The sequence below is a fragment of the Mobula hypostoma genome, chromosome 7 (genome assembly GCF_963921235.1).
Source record: "Mobula hypostoma chromosome 7, sMobHyp1.1, whole genome shotgun sequence".
NCBI classification, from domain to species: Eukaryota; Metazoa; Chordata; class Chondrichthyes; order Myliobatiformes; family Myliobatidae; genus Mobula; species Mobula hypostoma.
The window spans coordinates 183,718,547-183,744,421 of record NC_086103.1 but is presented as its reverse complement, the minus strand read 5'-3'; the positions used below and the strand labels follow the sequence as shown (position 1 = coordinate 183,744,421).

Below are 25,875 nucleotides of genomic sequence, written 5' to 3'. Positions count from 1 at the left end.
CATGGAAATTAAGAGCTGGGACATCATGCTATCTCCTTACAAAACACTGCAGTCGGAGTACTGTGGTCACCCCACAGGACCCCCATATTCTGGCCCCCCCCACTCACTGGGGGGAATCTCATTGAGGGTCCAGAGGACGTTCACTAGAATGATCCCAGGAGTTAAAGTGTTAACGTATCAGGAGTGTTCGATGGCTCTGGGCCTGTACTCACCGGAGTTCAGGAGGATCTCATTGAAATCTAATGAATATTGAAAGACTGTGATAGAGTGGAAGCAGAAAACACATCTCCTATAGTGGAGGAGTCTAAGACTAGAGGATTCAACCCCAAAATAGAGGAATTTCTTTTACCAGGTGAATCTGCGGAATTCGTTGTCACGGACGGCTGCGGAGACCAAGTCATTGGGTGTACTTAAAGCAGAGGTTGATAGGTTCTTGGTTAGTCAGGGCGTCAAAGGTTGCAAGGAGAAGGCAGGAAATTGGGGCTGAGAGGGAAATAGATCAGCCATGATGAAATGGCGGAGCAGACTTGATGGGTTAAATGGCCTAACTCTGCTCCTATATCTCATGGTCTTATTTCTGACCAGTCCTTGTACCCACTGACACTATCTTTGTAGTCCTTTTGTTTCTGCGCTCTTTAGGTTTGTAATTTATAGTATTTTTTTGTGTCTTTGCTCTGTACTACTGTTGCAAAACATCAAATTTCAGGTCATCCAGGTTGGTGAGAACCAATCAAATTGTGTTTCTGACAGGTAGGTAGTCTTATTATACCAAGATGCTCTTTTTGTAGACTCCCACAACGCAGTCTAAAACAAGAAGACATAGGAGTACAGGGAGGAGATAAGGAGCTTAGTGACATGGTGTATTGACAACAACCTCTCCCCCAATGTCAACAAAATGAAAGAGCTAGTTATTGACTTTAAGGGGGGGGGCGGGATGGTGCACGTGTTCCTGTACACAACAGTGTTGAGGTTAAGAAGGTTGAGAGCTCCGTCTCTATGAGTTGGTCTCCTGTAAATTGGTGAGACCCGATGTAGATTGGGAGACTACTTCACCAAACACCTATGCTTCGTTGAGCACCTTCACTCTGTCTGCTAGTGTGGTCTTCTTCCCATTCCAATTCTGACCTGTCCATGGCCTCTTCTACTGCTGCGATGAGCCCACGCTCAGGTTGGAGGAACAACACCTCATATTCCTTCTGGGGTGCCTCCAACCTGATGGCATGAACATCGATTTCTCGAACTTCTGGTAATTTTCCTCCCCCCTTCACCATTCCCCATTCCTGTTTTCCTCTCTCACTTTATCTCCTTACCTGTCCATCACCTCCCTCTGGTGCTGCTCCCCCTTCTCTTTCTCCCATGGCCTTCGATCCTCTCCTGTCAGATTCCCCCTTCTCCAGCTCTTTATCTCTTCCACCAATCAACTTCCCAGCTCTTTACTTCACCCCTTACCCCTCTCCCGGTTTCACCTATCACCTACCACCTGGTACTTCTTCCTCCCCTTCCCCACCTCCATACTCTGACTTCTCCCCTTCCTTTTCAGTCCTGATGAAGGGTCTCAGCCTGAAACGTCGACTGTACTCTTGTCTATAGATGCTGCCTGACCTGCTGAGTTCCTCCAGCATTTTGTGTGTGTTGCTTAGCATTAACAATATCCTGAACTGGTCCTACCACACAGACACCATGGCCAAGAAAGCTCACCAATCATTCTACTTCCTCATGAAATTCGACCTTCACCAATCCTTATCGATGCACCAACGAAAGCATCCTATCCAGATGCATCATGTTCTGGCATGGCAGTTGTTCTGCCGGTGACCACAAGAAACTGCAGAGAGTTGTGGACACAGCTCAGTATGTCACCGAAGCCAGCCTTCCATCCATGGGCTCTGTCTGCACTTCTTACTGCCTCAGTAAAGCAGCCAGCGTAATCAAAGGCCTAAGCAACCCTATGTTTTTCTCCGATATCCCATTGGGTTGAACATGCAAAAGACTGAAAGCACGTACCATCAGGTTCAAGGACGTCTTCTAACCCAATGTTATAGTTCTATTGAATGGTCAATAAGAAGGCACACCAGTGGTACACTTCATTAGAAGTTTGAGGAGATTGGATATGTCACCCAAATCTAGCAAATTTCTACCCTAGCTTACTCAACCTTCCTTCGTAAGACATGCTCTCTAATTCTGACAGCATCCTGGTAAATCTCCTCAGAACCCTAAACTGGTTTATTATTATTATTACATGTACATCATCATCATTACTGACTGGTTCTGTAGTAAGATAAGATGGACTCTTGACCTCACAATACACCTTGTTATGATCTTACACTTTATTGTCTACCTACACTGCACTTACCCTGTGACTGTTACATTTTATTCTTCATTCTGTTATCGTTTTACGCAATGCACTCCAATGATTTAATCTGTATGAACAGTACAAGACAAGCTTTTCACTGTATATTGGTGCGTGTGACAATAATAAACTAATATTAATTATAATTCCAAGATAAGAGGTGGGAGCATTAGATAGGACGTGAAGGGGAACTTTTCACTCCAGGGCTGGTAGGAATTAAAAAATTCGGTATCAGGTTTAATATCACTGGCATATGTCGGGAAATTTGTTGTTTTGTGGCAGCAGTACAGTGTAAAACATAATATTAAAAAAGCTATAAATTATAACATGTATATGTATAAAAAATAAATTAAATAGTGCAAAAAGAGAGGGAAATATATGGAGGTAATGCTCATGGGTTCATCGTCTATTTAGAAATCTGATGACAGAAGGGAAGAAGCTGTTCCTGAAATGTTTAGTGCGTGTCTTCAGGCTTCTGTACCTCCTCCTTGATGGTAGCGATGAGAAGAGGGCATGTCCTGGGTGATGGGGGTCCTTAATGATGGATGTCACCTTTCTGGGGGATTGACTTTTGAAGGTGTCCTCGATGCTGGGGAGGCTAGTGCATGTTCAAAACACTGGAGGATCTCAGCGGGCCAGGCGGCATCTATGGAAAAGGGTAAACAGTCGATGTTTTGGGCTGAGACCCTTCATCAGGACTCATTCTTGCATCCTGCTGAAGGGCCTTGGCCTGACACGTCGACTGTTTATTCCTCCCCATAGATGTTGCCTGACCTGCTGAGTTCCTCCACCATTTTGTGTGTGTTGCTCGGATTTCCAGCATCTGCAGATTTTCTCGTTTTAGGAGCTGACTGAGTTTCTGCAGCTTTTTCCTAATCTGTGCAGTGGCCCCTCCATACCAGACTGTGATGCAACCAGTTAGAATGCTTTACATGGTACATCTGTAGAAATTTACAAAACACTGTCTGAGGAGGTGGTGGAGCCAGGAACTCTCACAGCATGTAGGAAGTAATCATAGCCAGAAAAATGCTTGAAACACCAAATGTCAAAGGCTACAGATATAATGCTGATAAATGGGGCAAATAAAACACTCAATGGCTATTTCATTAGATACCTCCTGTACCTAATAAAGTGGCCATGTGTATATTCATGGTCTTCTGCATCTACTTCAAGGTTCGATGTGTTGTGCATTCAGAGATGCTCTTCTGCACACCACTGTTGTAACACATGGTTATTTGAGTTAATGTCACCTTCCTGTCAGTTTGAACCAGTCTGGCCATTCTCCTTTGATCTCTCTCATCAGCAAGGCCTTTTCACCCACAGAACTGCCACTCAATAGATTTTTTTTTGTTTTTCGTACCATTCTCTATAAACTCTAGAGAATGTTGTGTGTGAAAACCCCAGATCAGTAGTTTCTGAGAGACTCAAACCACTCTGTCTGGCACCAACAATCATTCCACAGGACTGCTGCTCACTGGATATATATATATTTTTTTCTTTTGCACCATTCTCTGTAAACTCCAGAGACTGTTGTGTGTGAAAATCACAGGAGATCAGCAGTTCCTGAGATATTCAAACTACCCTGTATAGCACCAGCAATTATTCCACCGTCAAAGTCACTTAGATCACAGTTCTTCCCCATCCTGATGTTTGGTCTGAACAATCACTCAACCTCTTGATCATGTCTGCATGCTTTTATGCATTTACTTGTTGTTACCTGTTTGGCTAATTAGATATTTGCATTAACGAGCTGGTGTACAGATGCACCTAATAAAGTGGTTTCTGAGTGTAGTTAAGTTTAGTAGTTGGCACTTACATTGTATATTGTCACTTGTGTTGTGACAGGTTTTTCCTGTAAGCACATTGATCCTGCACCAATTATTGTGGGATGGGTTACACCAAACATTCCGTAAGGCTTAAATACTTGCTGGGCTGGCCTGCACCCAAATTCTCCTGCAAGTTACGACAAGTTACTGTATACTTCTCAAGTTAATGGTATCTCGTATTGAAACATTGAGAAGGCGGGGGTGAGGAGTCTTCTTGAACCACAACAGTCCTTCTTGTGAGGGTGCCCCCGCCGTGCGGTTGGGAAATAATTCCAGGATTATCCCACCACACCATCAGCTTCAGAAACAATCGTTACCCTTCAACCATCAGGCTCCTGAACTGACCTCACTCACCTCAACTCTGCAAAGACTCCATTACCAATAGGCTCACTTTCAAGGACTCTAGAAATCAGTATTATTTATTTATGTTTTTTAAAGAATTATTTGTTTGTATTCTTTTGCACATTATCTATTTATCAGTCTTTGTTAATGTCTTACTTCAGCCCATCACCCGTCCTGGGGCATAAGCTGCTGGTAGTAGCTCACCAGAGTCCTCCGTCCTGGGCTGGTCTTTCAAGTTGTCTCCAGGTATAGCCCATCTTTGAAGATCCCTCCTCACCCAGGGATGAGGTCTTTGGAGTTTGTGCTGCTGTTTCTCTGGGTTTTTACAGGATGGGGCTGCTAGCCTCATGCTCAACCCTCCTCCTTCCACAGCTGGGCTTGGATGAGGGCTGAGTTTTTATTTATGTATAGTTTCTCACAAATCCTATTCTATGTCTTCATTTTCCTGTGAATGCCTGCAAGAAAATGAATCTCAAGGCAGTGTATGGTGACATGTACTTGCTTAGATAATAAACTTATTTTGAATTTTGATTCTGACCTAGTGACGGTGATACATTTCCAGGTGTAGGTGGTGTGAGGCCAGGTGGGCACCTTCCAGGGGGAGTTATTCCCTGTGATTTTGCTGTCCTTGTCCTTCCAGGTGGTAGAGGTGGCAGGTTTGGAAGGTGCTCTCGGAGGGGTAGGGGTGCATCCTGTAGATGGATGAACTGCTGGCAGTGATAAAGTGAGTGAATGGTTGCGGATGGGGGTCCTGTCAAGTGGACTTTTTGAGTCTTATTGAAACTGCACTCATCAAGGCCAGTGAAGAGTGCTCCATTTGACAGGAAAAATGAGGGGAGGACTTGCACAGTGAGCAACAGGTCAGTGAAGCATGCTGTACAACAAAGGGATCTGGGAATACAGATCTATCATTCCTTGAAGGGAGTATCACATGTAGATAGGGTGCTAAAGAGAGCTTTTGGCATATTGACACCCTCCGTTGGTTGGGATCAACCATAGATATTGCATCCTAGCTGTCTAGGTACACTTCCAGGGTAGTACAATATGGAGAGCAAGCTGTTGCCCTTGTAGTAAGCTCCCCCTCTCCACACATCTGATAAATCCAAAGGAACGGCAGAGACTGATAAAGTTTGGTACCAGCGGTGTCACAGGAGTTGTCAATCAACTTTGAACTCAATGTAGGACTGCCTTAGGGACTCCAGCTCTGGATTTTTTCTCGGGGTTTACTCCTGAAGCCTTCCCCATGAGTGGTTATAGCCGCAAGGCAGAGGAGGTTTGAGATCAGAGTTTTCCTTCTCCTAGGTGAGCTGCCTACCACAGCTGAAAAGTCCCATCTGGACAAAGTGACTGGCTTTAAAGCACCAGTAACCCATCTTTACCCCTCCACCGGTCAGTAGAAATGGTTCCACCAGGCTTAGTAAGCCACATATGAAAGCTGGAAGTTGGATGTGGTTGTCTGAGGCTATTTGAGGTGCACGCCACTGGGAGCATTTAATAGGTAGTGGGAGTTTGTCCCCAGTACCACCCTTGGTTATGCCAATCTTAAGGAACCTTTGGCACATTGGCCTTCATAAATCAAAGTATTGAGTACAGGCATTGGAATGTGACGTTGAAGTTGTACAACACGTTGGTGAGGCCTAACTGGAGTACTGTGTGCATTTCTGGTCACCTACCTACAGGAAAGATGTCAATGAGATTGAAAAAGTACGGAGAAAATTTACAAGGATGTTGCCGGGACTTCAAGCCCTGAGTTTTAGGGAAAATTTGAAAAGGTTAGTACTCTATGCCTGCAGCTTAGAATGAGAGGAGATTTGATAGAGGTGTACTAAATTATATAAAGGATAAATGAAAGCAGGCTTTTCCTGCTGAGGTTGGATGAGCTGGAGGTCATGGGTTAAAGGTGAAATGTTTAAGGGGAATATGGGTGGGAACTTCACTCAGTGGGTGGTTCCAGGGTGTAACTAGCTGCCAGTGAAAGAGGTGGATGTAATATTTAAGAGAAGCTTGGATAAGTACATGGATCAGAGGGGTATGGAGGGCTATGATCCAGGCTTGGGTTGATAGGACTATGCAGAATGTTTGGCATGGATTAGATGGGCCAAAGGGCCTGTTTCGGTACTGTGGTGTTCAATGAGTTTCTCGGAAAATATGTTGCTAGTCTTGGTGACACACGTGAGTTTCGCTCTCTGTGTATTTGTTTTACAAGGCATTTAATGCACAAAACGCAGTCCTGTTCGACAGCTGCTGAGTGCCTCACTCCCATCCCTTTCAGCAGAAAACCTCAGCGATCCGCAGTATGACTCACTACAGCTGTCAGATAATACAATTACCATCGCGCGCCGAATATTTCATGCACCTCTTTCTCTCAACGCTAGTCTGTGGGCAGGAATGCAGATTATACAGATTTTAAGATTCTCACACACACTGGATTTCAATGTCCCCCTGTTATGTTCCCCCTCACCCCAAGCTCAGTGCTGTCGTTTCATGGGCACCAACCTCCCCTCCTTAAACAGAGATTCCATCCTAGAGTACTGCAGTACAGAAACATGTCACTCGGCCCATCTAGCTAATGCTAACCAGATTTATTTTACTTATTTGGAGATACGGTGCAGAATAGGCCCTTCTAGCACTTAGAACTGCGCTGCCCAGCAACCCACTGATTTAACCCTAGCCTAATCATGGGACAATTTATAATGACCAATTAACCTACTAACTTGTATGACTTTGGACTGTGGGAGGAAACAGCAGCACCTGGCAAAAACCCCCGCATTCCATGGGGAAGACAATACAGGCTCTTTATAGATGACTCCTGAATTGGATTCTGATCTCCAATGCCCCAAGCTGTAATAGCGTTGCACAAACTGCTACGCTCCTGTGATCTTCAGCCTAGACCCACCTCCCTAAACATAGATCATAACCCTCCAAACACCTCCCATCCATGTACCCATCCAAACTTGGGGCATGAGTGTTCAGCGTTCAATTCCGGCACCATCTGTAATGAGCTCGAACATGCTCCCCTTGAATGCGTGAGTTTCCTCAGGGTTCTTGGCTTTCCTCCCACAGTTCAAAGACGCACAGTTAGTAGGTGAATTGGTCATTGTAAATTGTCCTGTGATTATGCTGGGGTTAATTGGTGGGTTGGTGGGTTGCTGGGCAGCTTGTCTCATTGGGCTGGAGGGGCTTGTGCCACAATGTATCTCTAACTAACTAACTAGATAGATAATAGATAAATAAATAAGTCTCACAATTGAACATGCAGTTACCACACTGCTGGCAGCTCTTTCCACACTCTCATCACCCTCTGAGTGAAGAAGATCCACCCTCAGGTTTCCCTTAAACATTTAAACTTTCACCCTGAACCCATAAACTCTAGTTCTAGTCTCATCCAACCTCAGTGGAAAAGGCCTGCTTGTATTTACCCTATCTGTACCCCTCATAATTTGAAACACAGAGCATAGAATGAAACAGCACAGTACAGGCCCTTCGGCCCACAATGTTGTGCCGACCTTTTCATCTACAAGGTCCAACTACACTTACAGGGATCACTGCCGCAAGAAAGCAGCATCCATCATCCAGGACCCCCACCATCCACGCCATGCTCTCCTCTTGCTGCCATGTATAACCCTACACCCATCAGGTACCTGAACCAGTGTGGATCACTTCACTCACTCCAACACTGAACTGATTCCACAACCTATGGACTTTCAAGGATCCTACAACTCATATTCTTGGTATTATTTATCTATCTACAGTACAGTCATAGGCACATATATATAACTAGGGTGCCTAAGACTTTTGCACAGGACTGTAGTAATTTTATGTATTGCACTGTAGCTGGTTTAAAAAAAATAACAGATTTCATGACATGTGTGAGTGATGATAAACCTGATTCTGATCTGGGTCTCTATTGTGGACTGAGAGTGGGAAGGGGGCAGGGAGAGGGGAATCATGGTTGGGAAGAGGGGAAGGGAGAGGGGATGGAGTGGGAAGCACCAGAGAGACATTCTGTAATGATCAATAAACCAATTCTTTGGAATCAAATGACCTTGCCTGGTGTCTCAGGCCACCCCCCCCCCCCACCCCTGGCACTCCTTCTCTGCCACCTATCTCACACTCCTCCCATGGTGCTCCACCTTTGCCATTCCGAATGCCCTTTGCTCCTACAAGATTTACAAACTTGCTCTCTGCTCCACATTGCTAAATAGAGTACTGTGCAAATGTCTTAGGCACCCTCGCTATAGATATGTGGCAGACTTTTGAGCAGTGCTGTATCTAGCTATTATTTGTCTTTTTTTGTATTTGCACAGTTTGTCATTGCATATTGATTGTCAGTCTTTGACTCTGTTGTATTTCTTTGTTCTACTCTGAATGCCTGCAAGAATATAAATGTACTTTAATAATAAGTTTACTTGGAATTATTGTGAGATTTAACCTACTCAATGAACAGGATCAGAAGAATGTTTAGAAGAGTTTAGAATAATGAGGAGGGACCTCATTGAAACCTATCAAATATTGAAAGGCCTAGGTAGGATGTGGAGAGGGTGTTTCCTATAGTGGGGGAGTCTTGGCCCAGAGGGCACAGCCTCAGAATAGAGGGCAACCATTTAGAACAGAGATGAGGAGGATTTTTTTCAGTCAGAGGGTGGTTAATCTGTGGAATTTGTTGCCACCGATGATTGTGGAGGTCAAGTCATTGGGTACATTTAAAGTGGAGGCTGATGGGGTCTTGATTAGTAAGGGCATCAAAGGTTACAGGGAAAAGGCAGGAGAATGGCGTTGGGAGTGATATCAAATCAGTCACGATTGAATGGCGGAACAGACTTTCTATGACTCTTTTTGATGGGACTAGGCAGATTATTAAATTGGCCCAGACTAGAGGGACCAAAGGGTCTGTGTTTATGCTGGAGAGTTTTAAGACTCTATGTCTCTCTGACTTGATAGGATGAATAGCCTAATTCTGCTCCTATATCACCAAGATATAGATGGCTACAGGTGTCATGTAGGTAAACAGGTCTGGTACAGATAAGTATGAGGGGTGATTGATAAGTTTGTGGCATAAGATAGATGACGTCAATTTTAGAAAACCTACTGCATTTATTTTTCAACATATCCCCTCCTACATTTACTGACTTAGTCCAGCGGCCATGGAGCATACAGATCCCTTCTTTGTAGAAGTCGGTGTCTCAGATCTCCAGAAAGTGGCCCACAGCAGTGATGATTGATAAGTTCGTGGCCTAAGGTAGAAGGCGATGTGTTACACAGCTCTCGTTACATGCACCTACAGTTCAACTCTTTGAGTGATATGCAGACAGTTTGAAGTTAATAACTCAACCCTTTCTACCTTAGGCCACGAACTTATCAATCACCCCTGCTGTGGACCACTTCCTGGAGGTCCAAGACGCCAGCTTCTACAAAGAAGGGATCCGTATGCTCTACGACCGCTGGACTAAGTGTGTAAATGTAGGAGAGGACTATAAAGATAAATGTGCTAGGTTTTCTAAAATTGACTCCTTCTACCTTAGGTCACGAACTTATCAATCACCCTCGTATAATAGCTGACATGGCTATTAAACAGGAGAACCTGCAGATGCTGGCAATCCAGAGCAACACATACAAAATGCCAGAGAAACTCAGCAGGTTAGGCAGCGTCTATGGAGGGGAATAAAAAGTTGACGATTAGAGCCAAGGCTCTTCTTCAGGACTGGGGGAAGCTGTCAGAATAAGAAGAAGGGGGGAGGGGAAGAAGTAAAAGCTAGATGATAGGTGAAGCCAGGTGGGTGGGGCAGGGGTGATGAAGTAAGAAGCTGGGAGGTGGTAGGTGGAGCAGTTAAAGGTCAAAGACGAAGGAATCTGATAGGAGGGGAGAGTGGATCATTGGAGAAAGGGAAGGAGAAGGGGCACCAGGGGACGTTGATAGACAGGTGAGGAGGAGATAAGAGGTCAAAATGGAGAGTAGAAGAAGAGGGAAGGAGGAGGGAGAAGTTTTTTTTCACAGAATTGGATGCTACCTAGACAGAATATAAGGTGTTGCTCCTGCAACCTGTGTGTGGCCTCATCACGGCAGAAGGGGAGGACCCACCTGTTGGAACGGGAATGGGGATAGGAATTAAAATGGTTGGGCACCGGGAAATTCTGCTTCTTGTGGATGGAGTGGAGGTGCTCGAGAAAGTGATATCGACGCCGTGTTTGTGTTGTGAAAGGTTTTTCCTGTAAGCACATGGGATCAAATTGATTCTGGTTACACTGCTCATTGTGGGATGGATTACATCGGATATTTCATGAGGATTGAATATTTGCCGGGTTTACCTGGATTAAAATTCTTCTTCATGTCTAGACAAGTTACTGTGAGCTGATATCAGACCCTTGAATGGACCTCTCTGCAACCCCCCCCCTTTCTCTCACCCTCTCTCACCCCCATTTCTCTCACCCTCTCTCACCCCCCTTCTCTCACCCTCTCTCACCCCCCCTTTCTCTCACCCTCTCTCACCCCCATTTCTCTCACCCTCTCTCACCCCCATTTCTCTCACCCTCTCTCACCCTCTCTCACCCCCCCTTCTCTCACCCTCTCTCACCCCCCCTTCTCTCACCCTCTCTCACCCCCCTTTCTCTCACCCTCTCTCACCCCCCTTTCTCTCACCCTCTCTCACCCCCATTTCTCTCACCCTCTCTCACCCCCCCTTTCTCTCACCCTCTCTCACCCCCCTTTCTCTCACCCTCTCTCAGCCCCCCTTCTCTCACCCTCTCTCACCCCCCCTTTCTCTCACCCTCTCTCACCCCCCTTTCTCTCACCCTCTCTCACCCCCTTTCTCTCACCCTCTCTCACCCCCCCTTTCTCTCACCCTCTCTCACCCCCCCTTTCACTCACCCTCTCTCACCTCCCTTTCTCTCACCCTCTCTCACCCCCATTTCTCTCACCCTCTCTCACCCCCTTTCTCTCACCCTCTCTCACCCCCCTTTCTCTCACCCTCTCTCACCCCCCTTTCTCTCACCCTCTCTCACCCCCCTTTCTCTCACCCTCTCTCACCCCCCCTTTCTCTCACCCTCTCTCACCCCCCCTTTCTCTCACCCTCTCTCACCCCCATTTCTCTCACCCTCTCTCACCCCCCCTTTCTCTCACCCTCTCTCACCCCCATTTCTCTCACCCTCTCTCACCCCCCCCTTTCTCTCACCCTCTCTCACCCCCATTTCTCTCACCCTCTCTCACCCCCCCTTTCTCTCACCCTCTCTCACCCCCCCTTTCTCTCACCCTCTCTCACCCGGATTTCTCTCATCCTCTCTCACCCCTATTTCTCTCACCCTCTCTCACCCCCATTTCTCTCACCCTCTCTCACCCCCATTTCTCTCACCCTCTCTCACCCCCCCCTTTCTCTCACCCTCTCTCACCCCCATTTCTCTCACCCTCTCTCACCCCCCCTTTCTCTCATCCTCTCTCACCCCCATTTCTCTCACCCTCTCTCACCCCCCCCTTTCTCTCACCCTCTCTCACCCCCATTTCTCTCACCCTCTCTCACCCCCCCTTTCTCTCATCCTCTCTTTTTCTTCTCTCGCTTTAACTCCCTCCCTCTGTCACCCACCTCTTCATGCTTTACCCTCTCTCAGTGGCTCTCTTTCTGGTCTCTGTCTCAAATAATGGTCCCCTCCCCTTTCTCCCCAATGACCTCCACCCCCCCCAACCACCAATAAAGGACGTGAAACGAACATCTATAAATCTAGGAAGTTACGTTGCGGCTTCATAAGACTCTGGTTAGGCCACATGTGGAGTACTGCATACAGTTCTGGTCAATCCACTATAGGAAGGATGTCGAGGCTTTGGAGAGGGTGCAGAAGAGTTTCACCATGACACTGCCTGCATTAGAGGGCATATGCTATAAGGAGAGGTTGGATAAACTTGGGATGTTTTCCTGGAGCAGTAGAGGCTGAGGGGAGATCTGATAGAGGTTTATAAGATTATGAGAGGTATAGAGAGAGTAGACAGCATTTTTTTCCAAGGGTTGAAATGTCTAATACCAGAGGGCATGTATTTAAAGTGAGGGGGGGGTAATTTTAAAGGAGATGTGAGGGGCAAGTTTTTTACCCAGAGAGTGGTGGGTGTCTGGAATGCGCTGCCTGGGGTGGGGGTAGAGGCAATTATATTCGGGACTTTTAAGAGATATTTAGATAGGCAAATGAATGTGAGGGAATTGGAGGGATATGGACATTGGGGAGTTAGAAGGGATTAGCCTAGTTGGCCATTTGATTACTAATTTATTCGGTTCAGCATGACATTGTGGGCCGAACAGCCTGTTCCTGAGCTGTACTGTTCTATGTTTTATAAGTGCGGAAAATTGTCAGAGATAACGGATACTGTTGCCAAGGGCAATGCTGTCTCCCACTACTGTGAGGTTTGTGGGGATGGATCCAGAGCATACCACCCACAATCCTGATCCAGGAGTAGATTCGCTCCTCAGTGCCCACAACCAATGGTTCACTTTCAAGGACTCTTCATCTCATGTTCTCGATATTTATTGTTTTTGTTCTTTTACTGTTGTATTTGCAGTTTGTCGTCTTTTGCTCACTGGTTGGATGCGGTCTTTCATTGATCCTATTGTGTTTCTGTGATTTACTGTGAATGCCCACAAGAAAACAAATCTCAGGGTTATGTATGGTGACGTATATTGTTAATAAATGTACTTTGAACTTCGAACACCTACATGGGAAGAACGGGACCGCGAAAGGGAAAGAATTGCTGCCTCACCACTCTAGAAACCTGGGTTCAAACCCTACCTCTGGTGCTTTCTGTGTGGAGTTTGCACGGTCTCCTTGTGAGCATGTGGGTTTCCCTACGTCCTCTCTTACTTCCCAGAGCCGTGTGGGTTGGTGGGTGAATTGTAAATAGTCTCCAGGGCAGATTTGAGGGGGTTTTGTTGATGGGAATCTGGGCAGAACAAAGGCACCAAAGTAGCGTAGCATTTTGCAGCACCAGTGATCGGAAGACCAGCATTCAATTCTCACCTCTGCCCGTAAGGAGTTTGTACCTTTCCCCATGACTGTGTGGGTTTCCTCCAGATGCTCTGGTTTCCACCCACATTCCAAAGACGTACTGGTTAGTAGGTTAAGTGGTCACATAGTGTAATTGGGCAATGTGGGCAGTTCCTCCAGCATTTTGTGTGTGTTGCTCTGGATTGCCAGCATCTGTAGTTGGTTTAAAAACGCAGACATGAGGAAATCTGCAGATGCTGGAATTTCAAGCAACACACGTAAAAGTTGCTGGTGAACGCAGCAGGCCAGGCGGCATCTATAGGAAGAGAACCTCACGAGGAATAGGGTTCCCCTTGTCCTCACCTACCACCCCACCAGCCTCCGGGTCCAACATATAATCCTCCATAACTTCCGCCACCTCCAACGGGATCCTACTGGTAAACACATCTTCCCCTCCCCTCCTCTCTGCTTTCCGCAGGGATCGCTCCCTACGCAACTCCCTTGTCCATTCGTTCCCCCCCCCCGATCCCTCCCCACTGATTTCCCTCCCGGCACTTATCCTTGTAAGCGGAACAAGTGCTACACATGCCCTTACACTTCCTCCCTCACTACCATTCAGGGCCCCAGACAGTCCTTCCAGGTGAGGCGACACTTCACCTGTGAGTCGGCTGGGGTGATATACTGCGTCCAGTGCTCCCTATGCGGCCTTCTATATATTGGCGAAACCCGATGCAGACTGGGAGACCGTTTCACTGAACACCTACGCTCTGTCCGCCGGAGAAAGCAGGATCTCCCAGTGGCCACACATTTTAATTGCACATCCCATTCCCATTCTGATATGTCTATCCACGGCCTCCTCTACTATAAGGATGAAGCCACACTCAGGTTGGAGGAACAACGCCTTATATTCCGTCTGGGTAGCCTCCAACTTGATGGCATGAACATTGACTTCTTTAACTTCCGTTAATGCCCCACCTGTCCCTTGTACCCCATCCGTTATTGCCCATCCTCTGGGCTTCCCCCTCCCCCTTTCTTTCTCCCTGGGCCTCCTGTCCCATGATCCTTTCATATCCCTTTTGCCAATCAACTGTCCAGCTCTTGGCTCCATCCCTCTCCCTCCTGTCTTCTCCTATCATTTTGGATCTCCCCCTCCCCTTCCCACTTTCAAATATCTTACTAGCTCTTCTTTCAGTTAGTCCTGACGAAGGGTCTCAGCCCGAAACGTCGACTGTACCTCTTCCTAGAGATGCTGCCTGGCCTGCTGCGTTCACCAGCAACTTTGATGTGTGTTATCTGCAGTTGGTATTGGTGTGTTATTGTCACATGCCCCAAGGTGTAGCAGAAGTTTGTCTTGCATACTGTTCATACGTACAGATCAAATCATTACACAGTGTATTGAGATAGAACAAGAGAAAACAATAACAGAATGCAGAATAAAGTGTAACAGTTACAGAGAAAATTCAGTGCAGGTGGACAATAAGAAGCAAGGTCATAACGAGGTAGATTGTGTGGCCAAGAGTCCATCTATCATGTAGGAGCCAGGGGAGTTTCCAGACATTGAAAGGGGTATAGGGACTGGAGGGGTTACAGAGACAGGGAGGGGTGGAGGGACTGGAGGGGTTACAGAGATAGGGAGGGTTGTAGGGACTGGAGGGGCTGCAGAGACGGAGGAGTGTAGGGACTGGAGGGGGTTACAGAGACAAGGGTGGGGTGTGCGGATGGAAGGGTTACAGAGACAGGGAGGGATGTAGGGACTGGAAGGGGTTACAGAGATAGGGTGGGATGAAGAGTCTGGAGGGGGCTATAGAGACAGAGGGGTGTGGGGTCTGGATGGGTTACAGACACAGGCAGGGGTGTAGGGACTGGAGGGGTTACAGAGACAGGGAGGGGTGTAGGGACTGGAGGGGTTACAGAGACAGGGAGGGGTGTAGGGACTGGAGGGGTCACAGAGACAGGGAGCGGTGTAGGGGCTGGAGGGGTTACAGAGACAGGGAGGGGTGTAGGGACTGGAGGGGTTACAGAGGCAAGGGTGAGGTGTACGGATGGAGGGGTTACAGAGACAGGGAGGGATGTAGGGACTGGAAGGGGTTACAGAGACAGGGAGGGGTGTAGGGGTAGGGCCTGGGGGGGGGGAATTACAGAGAAGGGTAATGGTATATGGCGTAGAGGGGGTTACATTGTGTTACGTGCCACCTGAGAGATTTGTTCAGTGGATATGCAGTCTCTGAGTTGGAAGCGAACACTGTAATTTCAAGTGCTCTGGCCTTCACCAGAGTTTGTCTCCATGAGGCGACATTTCCTTGCTGATGAGTGAGAAGTAAAGTGATGGCTTTTGCCTCCCGGTTTCTTCTCCACTTCCTGTCAGATTCAATTGCTGCTCTTGTGTTCCAACAGACAGACTGACTCCGCAGGAATGATAACACACATTTCCAGCAAATGTGAAAGGTGCTGTCGAAACAAGCGCAGAAACAACTTTGACAACCAAAGGGAGAGGCTATTTTAGTTCTTAACTCGTTCACTGGGGAAGAATCGTGGAGAACGTGAACAGGCCCTTCGGACTAAGTGATCCATGCCGAGCACGATGAGTCAGAAACAGGTTTATTATCGCTGAATCTTCCAGTTTAATCCAGATTCCAATCAGAATCAGGATCTGGTTTATTATCACTGGCCTATGTCGTTTGGGAGGTGGGGTGGAGATATGTCTCTACCAAAGGAGGTGTGAGCCACTCCTTCCCTCTGCTCGCCTTCAGGTCACCCTTGGGCAAGGTGTAGCACCTGCTTAGCCCCTCGATCAGGGTCACGTGAAACCATGGGAGCAGGTGGTGCATATCACAAGTCCTGGTTATGCGGCCACTGACACCAGGCAGACAATCTCTGGAGAGTATTGATAACGGCTGTGGTCACCCGTCCTGTAAAGGCACTGTCCAGAAGAAGGCAATGGCAAACCACTTCTGTAGAAAAAATTGCCAGGAGCAATCATGGTTCTGAGACCATGATTGCCTATGTCATCTGACACAGTACATAACGATGATGATGTCATGAGGTTTGTTGCTATGGGGCAGCTGCACATTGCAATGCATAAAAATTACTACAAGTTAATAAGGAAGTAAATGCACAGTGTAAAAGAGGAATAGTGAGGAATACAAGGAAAATGTTTCAAATGTAAAGCGAGAGTACACTGGTAAGGGCAAGATCCTTAACAGTGTTGATGAGCAGAACAACCTTGGGATCCAAGTTTATAGCTCCCTGAAAATGGCTGCGCAGATTGATACAATGATTAAGAAGGCTTACGGCATGCTTGCCTTTAATAGACAAGGCACCAAGTTCAAAAATCAGGAAGTTATGTTGCAACTAACTTAGGCCACATCTGGAGTATGGTGTACAGTTCTGGTTGCCCCACTACAGGAAGGATGTCGAGGCTTTGGAGAGGGTGCAGAAGAGGTTCACCAGGTTGCTGGCTGGATCAGAGGGCATGTGCTATAACGAGAGATTGGACAAACTTGAATTGTTTTCTCTGGAATGGCAGAGGCTGAAGGGAGATTTGATCAAGGTTTATAAGATTATGAGAAGCATAGGTAGATTAGACAGACGGTATCTTTTTCCCAGGGTTGAAAGGACTAATATCAGAGGACATGCATTTCAGGTGAGAGAGGATAATTTCAAAGAAGATGCCAGGGGCAAGTTTTTTTACACTGAGTGTGGTGAGTGCCTGGAATGTGCTGCCTCGGGTGGGGGTAGAGGCAGATACATCAGGGACTTTTAAGAGATTTTAGATAGACACATGAATGTGAAGAAAATGGAAGGATATGGACATTGTGTAGGCAGAAGTGATTAGTTTAGTTGGCCATTTGATCACTAATTTAATTGGTTGGGCACAACATTGTGGGCTGACGGGCCTGTTCCTGTGCTGTACTGTTCTAGTGTTATAGACTGTTGTGCATCTGACTGCGGAAGGGAAGAAGCTTTTTCTCTCTAAGTCAATCCGATTTGCTGGCATTTTGCCCACGGAATTCATCCCTGGCATAAACAGGGTTAGTCTAAACCCTTCCTGTCCACATACATTTTAAATGTTGTCAACGTTCCTGCCTCAACCACTTCCTTGTTCCAGGTACTCACCACCCGCTGTAATGTTTTTTGTTATATTAAGCACATAAATAATAGAAAAATGGAGGGTTATGTAGGAGGGAAGGGTTAGGTCAATCTTAGATTTAGCACAGAATCCTGGGCTGAAGGACCTGTACTGTGCTGCAATGTTCTATGTCTTACCCTTTGGGTGAAGACGTCATTCCCATTAAATCTCTCCCCTCTTAATGAAAACCTCTAAGTTCTTGATTCCCCAGCCCTGGTGTATTCACCCTTTTGTATATATGACCCGAGTGATTCTAGAAGATCATCCCTCGTTCTCCTACACTCGGAGAGAAAATAAGTTCCAACCTGCCCAACCTCTCTCCCTAACTCATAACTGCGTTCTGTTATTGCTTCCCCTTGTCCTACGTCAATGCACTGTGTAATGATTTGACTTGTGTGAACACTATGCAAGACAAACTCTTCTCTGTATCTCAGTACATGAGACATTAGTAATCCAATTGCAATTCCAAGAGTACTGAACAGTTCCCTAGTTTTCGCATTCTGTCCGGGTGCCCTCCAACCAGATGGCACGAATATCAATTTCACCTTCTGATGAACAATTACCACCCCTCCCCCTTCCTCTATTCCCCACTCTGACTTTCACTTCTTCTCACTTGCCTATTACTTCCCTCCGGGTTCCCTCATCCTTCCCTTTCTCATATGATCCACTCTCCTCTCTTATCAGCTTCTTTGTTCTCCATCCCTTGACCTTTCCCACCCACCTGTATTCACCTATCACCTTCCAGCTAGCCTCCTCCCCCCTTCCCCCCACCTTTTTGTTTGGGTATCTTCCCCCTTCCTTTCCAGTCCTGAGGAGGGCTGTTGGCCTGCAGCGTCGACTGTTTACTCTTTTCCATCAACACTGCCAGACCTGCTGAGTTCCTCTTGCATACTGTGCATGTTGCTTTGGATTTCCAGCATCTGCAGAATCTCGTGTTTGTGATTCCCTACTTTGTTAAGGTGGACTCGTGACCTCACCATTTACCTTGCCAAGGCCTTTGCTCCTTACTGTCTACCTGCACTGCACTCTCTCTGTCACTGTAACACTTTATCCTGCATTGGTATTATTTTGCCTTCTTCCTCGATGCCTTGTTTACCTTGTTCTACCTTGGGTAGCAGAGTGGACATATGTCTCTGCCAAAGGAAGTGTAAGATGCTTTTTCCCTCTGCTGACTGGCAGGCCACCCTTGGGCAAGGTGTAGCCCCACTTAGCACCCCCACCACCCCACCCAATCAGGGTCACGTGAATCTATGGGAGCAGATGGTGGATGGTCGTACGAGCAGCCGGTGCATATCATGTCCTGGGTATGTAATCACTAATGCCAGGCAAACAATCTCTGAAGATTATTGAAACTGGCTGTGGTCACCCGTCTTGTAAAGACACTGCCCAGAAGAAGGCAATGGCAAACTACTTCTATAGAAAGATTTACCAAGAACAATCGTGGTCATTGAAAGACCATGATTGCCCACGTCATACGACAAGGCACAAAACGAATGAACAAACCTCCACGCATTGTAGTGAATTGATCAGTATGAATGGTATGGAAGACCAAGTTAGTACATCTGACTACACAACTCCAATTTGCCGATATTTGTCTCTGGACTTCTCCTATCCATTTACCTGTCCAACTGTCTTGATATACCTGCCTCAACCACTTCCCCTGGCTGATTGTTCCATACACACACCACCCTCTGGGTGAAAAAATTGTCCCTCAGATTCCTTTAAAATATCCCCCTTCCAGTGTTACCTGTAATTTTTTTTTAACAGCTGCTCTGACCAACCACTGCTCTGAGCAGGAAATTTCTGCACAGCTGAAATCTGCCTGGCACTTTGTCATGATATAAAAGAAAATTCCAGCTGCGTGGCAATGAAGGCTATGTGCGTGGAAGCATTTCAGTTACTGTGCGGCAGCCTAGAGGGAACACATGCCTTCGGGTTTATTTTATTTAGAGATACTGATGGAACTGACACATTCAGCCTACCGAGCCGCGCTGCCCAGCAACCCACCTATTTAACCATAGAAGACTCAGTTGTTCGGGAGGGTCGGCAACTGTGATATCATCATGGCTACAGCAGACCAAAATAGACAAGTCCTGATGTCAATCACCATCACCATGGTGACGGCTATCCATTAAAAGGGGAAACTGCCAACTCTGATTGGTAGCACTCATTCGATCTTCCCGTGTAAGGCTTTCAGGGGCTGTTCAACACATGAATACAAGGCCATAAGACTCAGGAGCGGAATCCGTCCACTTGGCCCATTGAGTCGTTTCAGCCAATTTAGAGCTGCTGGCCTTCACTACCACCGATCTGTCAGTGTAGATGGGCACATGTTCACTCTCTTTCCCCTTACTGAATCAACGATCAGCTCTTTAGACCACAAGACACAGCTGCTGAATTAGACCATTCAGCCCATCGAGTCTGCTCCGCCATTCCATCATGGCTGATTTATTATCCCTCTCAAACCCATTCCCTTGCCTTCTCCAATGTAAGCTTTGACAATCTTGCTAAACCTATCAGTCTCTGCTTTAAATATACCCAAAGCCTTGGCCTTCACACCAGTCTATGGCAATGAATTCCATATTCAATACCCTGTGGCTAAAGAAATTGCTCCTCATCTCTGTTCTAAAAGGAGGTCCCTCTGGTCCTAAGCTCCCTCACTATAGGAAACATCCTTTCTACCTTCACTCTGTCTTGGCCTTTCAATGCCTTCAATATGCTGGCAATGGAGGGATATGGATTATGTGCAGGCAGAAGGGATTTATTTTAATTTAACATTGTGTTCAGCAAGACAACGAGGGCCGAAGGGCCCGTTCCTATGCTCTACTGTTCCATGTTTTGTTGTCTGTCTCTGAAACTTGTCCTATTCAGGAGATGTTCAATGCCAGGTGATCTGTGGCTGTCCTGAAGATTGCTGGGACATTGAAAAGCGCTCCTTCAATGGACTGTGAAGCCAAGCTAAAGATTAAAAATAAAAGATTAACATTATTTGTTACATGTACAGTGTCTATTAAAGTATTCCCCCCCCCCCGGAAGTTTTCATGTTTTATTGTTTTACAACATTGAATCACAATGGATTTAATTTGGCTTTTTTTTTGACACTGATCAACAGAAAAAGCTTCTTTCATGTCAAAGTGAAAACAGATCTCTATAAAGTGATCTAAATCAGGTACAAATATAAAACACAAAATAATTAATCATGTAAGTATTCGCCCCCCCCCCCTTTAATGCAACACACCAAATCATCATTGGTGCAGCCAATTGGTTTTAAAAATCACATAATTAGTTAAATGGAGATCACCATGTGCAGACAAGGTGTTTCAATTGATTGTAGTAAAAATACACCTGTATCTGGAAGGTCCAACTGCAGGTGAGTAGGTATCCTGGCAAAAAACTACACCATGAAGACAAAAGAACACTCTAAGCAATTCTGTGAAAAGGTTATTGAAAAGCACAAGTCAGGAGATGGATGCAAGAAAATTTCCAAGTCACTGAATGTTCCTTGGAGTACAGTAAAGTCAATCATCAAGAATTGGAAAGAATATGGCACAGCTGTAAATCTGCCTAGAGCAGGCTGTCCTCAAAAACTGAGTGACTGTACAAGAAGAGGACCAGTGAGGGAGGCCACCAAGAGACCTAAGACAACTCTGGAGGAGTTACAAGTTTCGGTGGCTGAGCTGGGAAGGACTGTTGCCCAGGTGCTTCACCAGTCGCAGCTTTATGGGAGCGTGGCAAAGAAAAAACCACTGTTGAAAAAAACTCGCACAAAATCTCGCTAGAGTTTGCCAGAAGACATGTGGGAGACTCTGAAGTTAGCTGGACGAAGGTTCTATGGTCTGATGAAACCAAAAATGAGTATGTTTGGTGCAGGTCAAACATCGCACATCATCAAAAACACATCATCCCTGCTGTGAAGCATGGTGGTGGCTGCATCATGCTGTGAGGATGTTTCACTGCAGCAGACCCCGGAAGGCTTGTGAAGACAGAGGGTAAAATGCATGCAGCAAAATACAGAGAAATACCATGGTAGCGGAGTCTAGGACAAGAGGGCACAACTTCAGGGTTGAAGGACGTCCATTCAGAACAGAAATGTGGAGAAATTACTTTAGTCAGAGGATGGTAAATCCATGGAATTTGTTGCCTTGAGCGGCTGTGGAGGCCAAGTCATTGGGTGTATTTAAGGCAGAGATTAATAGGTTCTTGATTAGCCAGGGCATCAAAGGGTATGGGGAGAAAGCAGGGGAGTGAGAATGACTGGAAGAATTGGATCAGCCAATGATTGAATGGTGTAGTAGACTTGATAGGCTGAAAGGCCTACTTCTGCTCCTATATCTTCTGGTCTTATGGTCTTAATTCCTGGAGGAAAACCTGATGCAGTCTGCAAGAGAACTGTGACTTGGGAGAAGATTTAGTTATAGTCATAGTCATAGTCATACTTTATTGATCCCAGGGGAAATTGGTTTTCGTTACAGTTGCACCATAAATAATAAATAGAACCATAATAGTTAAATAGTAATATGTAAATTATGCCAGTAAATTATGAAATAAGTCCAGGACCAGCCTATTGGCTCAGGGTGTCTGACCCTCCAAGGGAGGAGTTGTAAAGTTTGATGGCCACAGGCAGGAATGACCTCCTGTGATGCTCTGTGCTGCATCTCGGTGGAATGAGTCTCTGGCTGAATGTACTCCTGTGCCCACTCAGTACATTATGTAGTGGATGGGAGACATTGTCCAAGATGGCATGCAACTTAGACAGCATCCTCTTTTCAGACACCAACATGAGAGAGTCCAGTTCCATCCCCACAACATCACTGGCCTTACGGATGAGTTTGTTGATTCTGTTACCCTCAGCCTGCTGCCCCAGCACACAACAGCAAACATGATAGCACTGGCCACCACAGACTCATAGAACATCCTCAGCATCGTCCGGCAGATGTTAAAGGACCTCAGTCTCCTCAGGAAATAGAGACGACTCTGACCCTTCTTGTAGACAGCCTCAGTGTTCTTTGACCAGTCCAGTTTATTGTCAGTTCATATCCCCAGGTATATGTAATCCTCCATCATGTCCACACTGACCCCCTGGGTGGAAACGGGGGTCACCGGTACCTTAGCTCTCCTCAGGTCTACCACCAGCTCCTTAGTCTTTTTCACATTAAGCTGCGGATAATTCTGCTCACACCATGTGACAAAGTTTCCTACCGTAGCCCTGTACTCAGCCTCATCTCCCTTGCTGATGCATCCAGCATCAGCTTTGTTCTGCTGGAAAACAAATGAGGGATTTGTTTTCCAGCAAGACAACGTTCCTGAGCATTAAGCCAAAGCTACACATGAATGGCTTAAAAACAACAAAGTTAATGTCTTGGAGTGGCCAGGTCACAGTGCAGACCTCAATCCAATTAAGAATTTGTGGCTGGACTTCACTCATGATCCCCTTGCAATCTGACAGGGCTTGAGCAGTTTTGTAAAGAAGAATGGAGAAAAATTGCAGTGTCCAGATGGGCAAAGCTGATAGAGACCTATCCACACAGACTCAGGGCTGTAATTGCTGCCAAAGGTGCATCTACTAAATACTGACTTGAAGGGGCTGAATGATCATGCAATCAATTATTTTGTGTTTAATAATTGTAGCAAATTTAGACCAATTTGTAGAAATTTGTTTTCGCTTTGACGTAAAAGAGTCTTTTCTGTGGATCAGTAGAAACATAGAAAACCTACAGCACAATACAGGCCCATCAGCCCACAAAGTTGTGCCAAACATGTCTCTACTTCAGAAATTTTAGGCTTACCTATAGCCTTCTATTTTTCTAAGCTCCATGTACCTACCCTATGGTATCCGCCTCCACCACTGTTGCCGGCAGCCCATTCCACACACTCACCATTCTCTGAGTAAAAGACTTACCCCTGACATGTCCTCTGTGCCTACTCCCCAGCACCTTAAACCTGTGTCCTCTTGTGGCAACCATTTCAGACCGGGGGAAAAGGCTCTGACTATCCACACGATCAATGCCTCTCATCATCTTGTACACCTCTATCAGGTCACCTCTCATCCTTCGTCGCTCCAAGGAGAAAAGGCCGAGTTCACTCAACCTTTTTTCATAAGTCATGCTCCCCAATCCAGGCAACAGCCTTGTAAATCTCCTCTGCACCCTTTCTATGGTTTCCACATCCTTCCTGTAGTGAGGCGACCAGAAATGAGCACTGTACTCCAAGTGTGGCCTAACCAGGGTCCTATATAGCTGCAAGATTACCTTTTGGCTCCTAAATTCAATTCAACGATTAATGAAGGCCAGTACACCGTATGCCTTCTTAGCCACACAGTCAACCTGCACAGCTGCTTTGAGTGTCCTATGGACTCGGATCCCAAGATCCCTCTGATCCTCCTCACTGCCAAGAATCTTACCATTAATAATATATTTTGCCATCATATTTGACCTACCAAAGTGAACCACTTCACACTTATCTGGGTTGAATTCCATCTGCCACTTCTCAGCCCAGTTTTACATCCTATTAATGTCCCACTGTAACCTCTGACAGCCCTCCACACTATCCACAACACCTCCAACCTTTGTGTCATCAGAAAACTTACTAACCCATCCCTCCACTTCCTCATCCAGGTCATTTATAAATATCACAAAGGGTAAGGGTCCCAGAACAGATCCCTGAGACACTCCACTGTTGACCGACCTCCATGCAGGATATGAACCACTCTTTGCCTTCTGTGAGCAAGGCAGTTCTGGATCCTCAAAGCAATGTCCCCTTGGATCCCATGCCTCCGGACTTTCTCAATAAGCCTTGCATCGGGTACCTTATCAAATATCTTGCTGAAATCCATATACTGTACACTATATCCACCGCTCTTCCTTCATCAATGTGTTTAGTCACATCCTCAAAAAATTCAATCAGGCTCATAAGGCACGACCTGCCCTTGACAAAACCATGCTGACTATTCCTAATCATATTATACCTCTCCAAATGTTCATAAATCCTGCCTCTCAGGATTTTCTCCATCAACTTACCAACCACAGAGGTAAGACTCACTGGTCTATAATTTCCTGGGCTATCTCTACTCCCTTTCTTGAATAAAGGAACAACATCCGCAACTCTTCAATCCTCCAGAACCTCTCCCGTCCTCATTGATGATGCGGTGATCATCGCCAGAGGCTCAGCAATCTCCTCCCTCGCCTCCCACAGTAGCCTGAGGTACATCTCATCCGGTCCCGGCGACTTATTCAACTTGATGCTTTCCAAAAGCTCCAGCACATCTTCTTTCTTAATACCTACATGCTCAAGCTTTTCAGTCTGCTGCAAGTCATCAAGATCCTTTTCCATAGTGAATACTGAAGTCAAGTATTCATTAAGTACCTCTACTATTTCCTCTGGTTCCATACATACTTTCCCACTGTCACACTTGATAGGTCCTATTCTTTCACATCTTATCCTCTTGCTCTTCACATACTTGTAGAATGCCTAGGGGCTTTCCTTAATCCTGCCCGCCTAGGCCTTCTCATTGCCCCATCTGGCTCTCCTATGATAGCTCCTATATCAGTGTCAAATAAGCCAACTTAAATCCACTGTGATTTAATGCTATAAAATATGAAAACTTCCAATGGGGGGGGGGTGAATACTTTTTGTAGGCACTGTACATTGAAACATACAGTGAAATGCATTATTTGTGTCAGCAACCAGCACGATCTTGGAATTTGCCGGGGGCAGCCCAAAAGTATTGCCATGTTTGCAGTGCCAAAATAGCATTTCCCCAAGTCACTAACCCTAACCTGCATGTCTTTGGAATGTGGGTGGAAACCCACACTATGATGGGGCTAGCAAGGGGATTAGTGGCATCCTTGTTAGCTGGATCTGCATACTGCACACAGGTGTTCACCTCATTCCATCACATACCTGGTCACTATATCTCACAAACGTTTCCCAGATTTAAATTGCAGACAGTGACTAAGAGAAGAAAGATTTACTCTCTGTCTGACTTGTGCTCTGAGTGTAAATGATGGGACGGTGTAGGGGAAGCTTCATTCTGTGCCTGACCCTGGGAGTTTGTGATGGGACAGTGTAGGGGAAGCTTCATTCTCTGTCTGACCTTGGGAGTTTGTGATGGGACAGTGTAGGGGAAGCTTTATTCTCTGTCTGACCCTGGGAGTTTGTGATGGGTCATTGTAGGGGAAGCTTCACTCTATGTCTGACCCTGGGAGTTTGTGATGGGACAGTGTAGGGGAAGCTTCATTTTCTGTCTGACCCTGGGAGTTTGTGATGGGACAGTG

At 46.2% G+C, this 25,875-nt stretch overlaps 1 protein-coding gene across 6 annotated transcripts in view; it reads left to right on the top strand.

Moving 5' to 3' along the window:
- The window catches only part of LOC134349806 (cGMP-dependent 3',5'-cyclic phosphodiesterase), a 309,387-nt gene that overhangs the window by 30,107 nt on the left and 253,405 nt on the right, over positions 1 to 25,875 (top strand). For 2 of the 6 annotated variants that reach the window (XM_063054700.1, XM_063054699.1), the window contains exon 3: positions 15,868 to 16,069. The exons of the other annotated variants lie outside the window; for them this stretch is intronic. In XM_063054700.1, coding sequence (XP_062910770.1) covers positions 16,043 to 16,069 — 27 coding nt within the window. In that variant the 5' untranslated portion in view covers positions 15,868 to 16,042. The remainder of the gene's footprint in view (positions 1 to 15,867; positions 16,070 to 25,875) is intronic. 6 annotated transcript variants of the gene reach the window in all.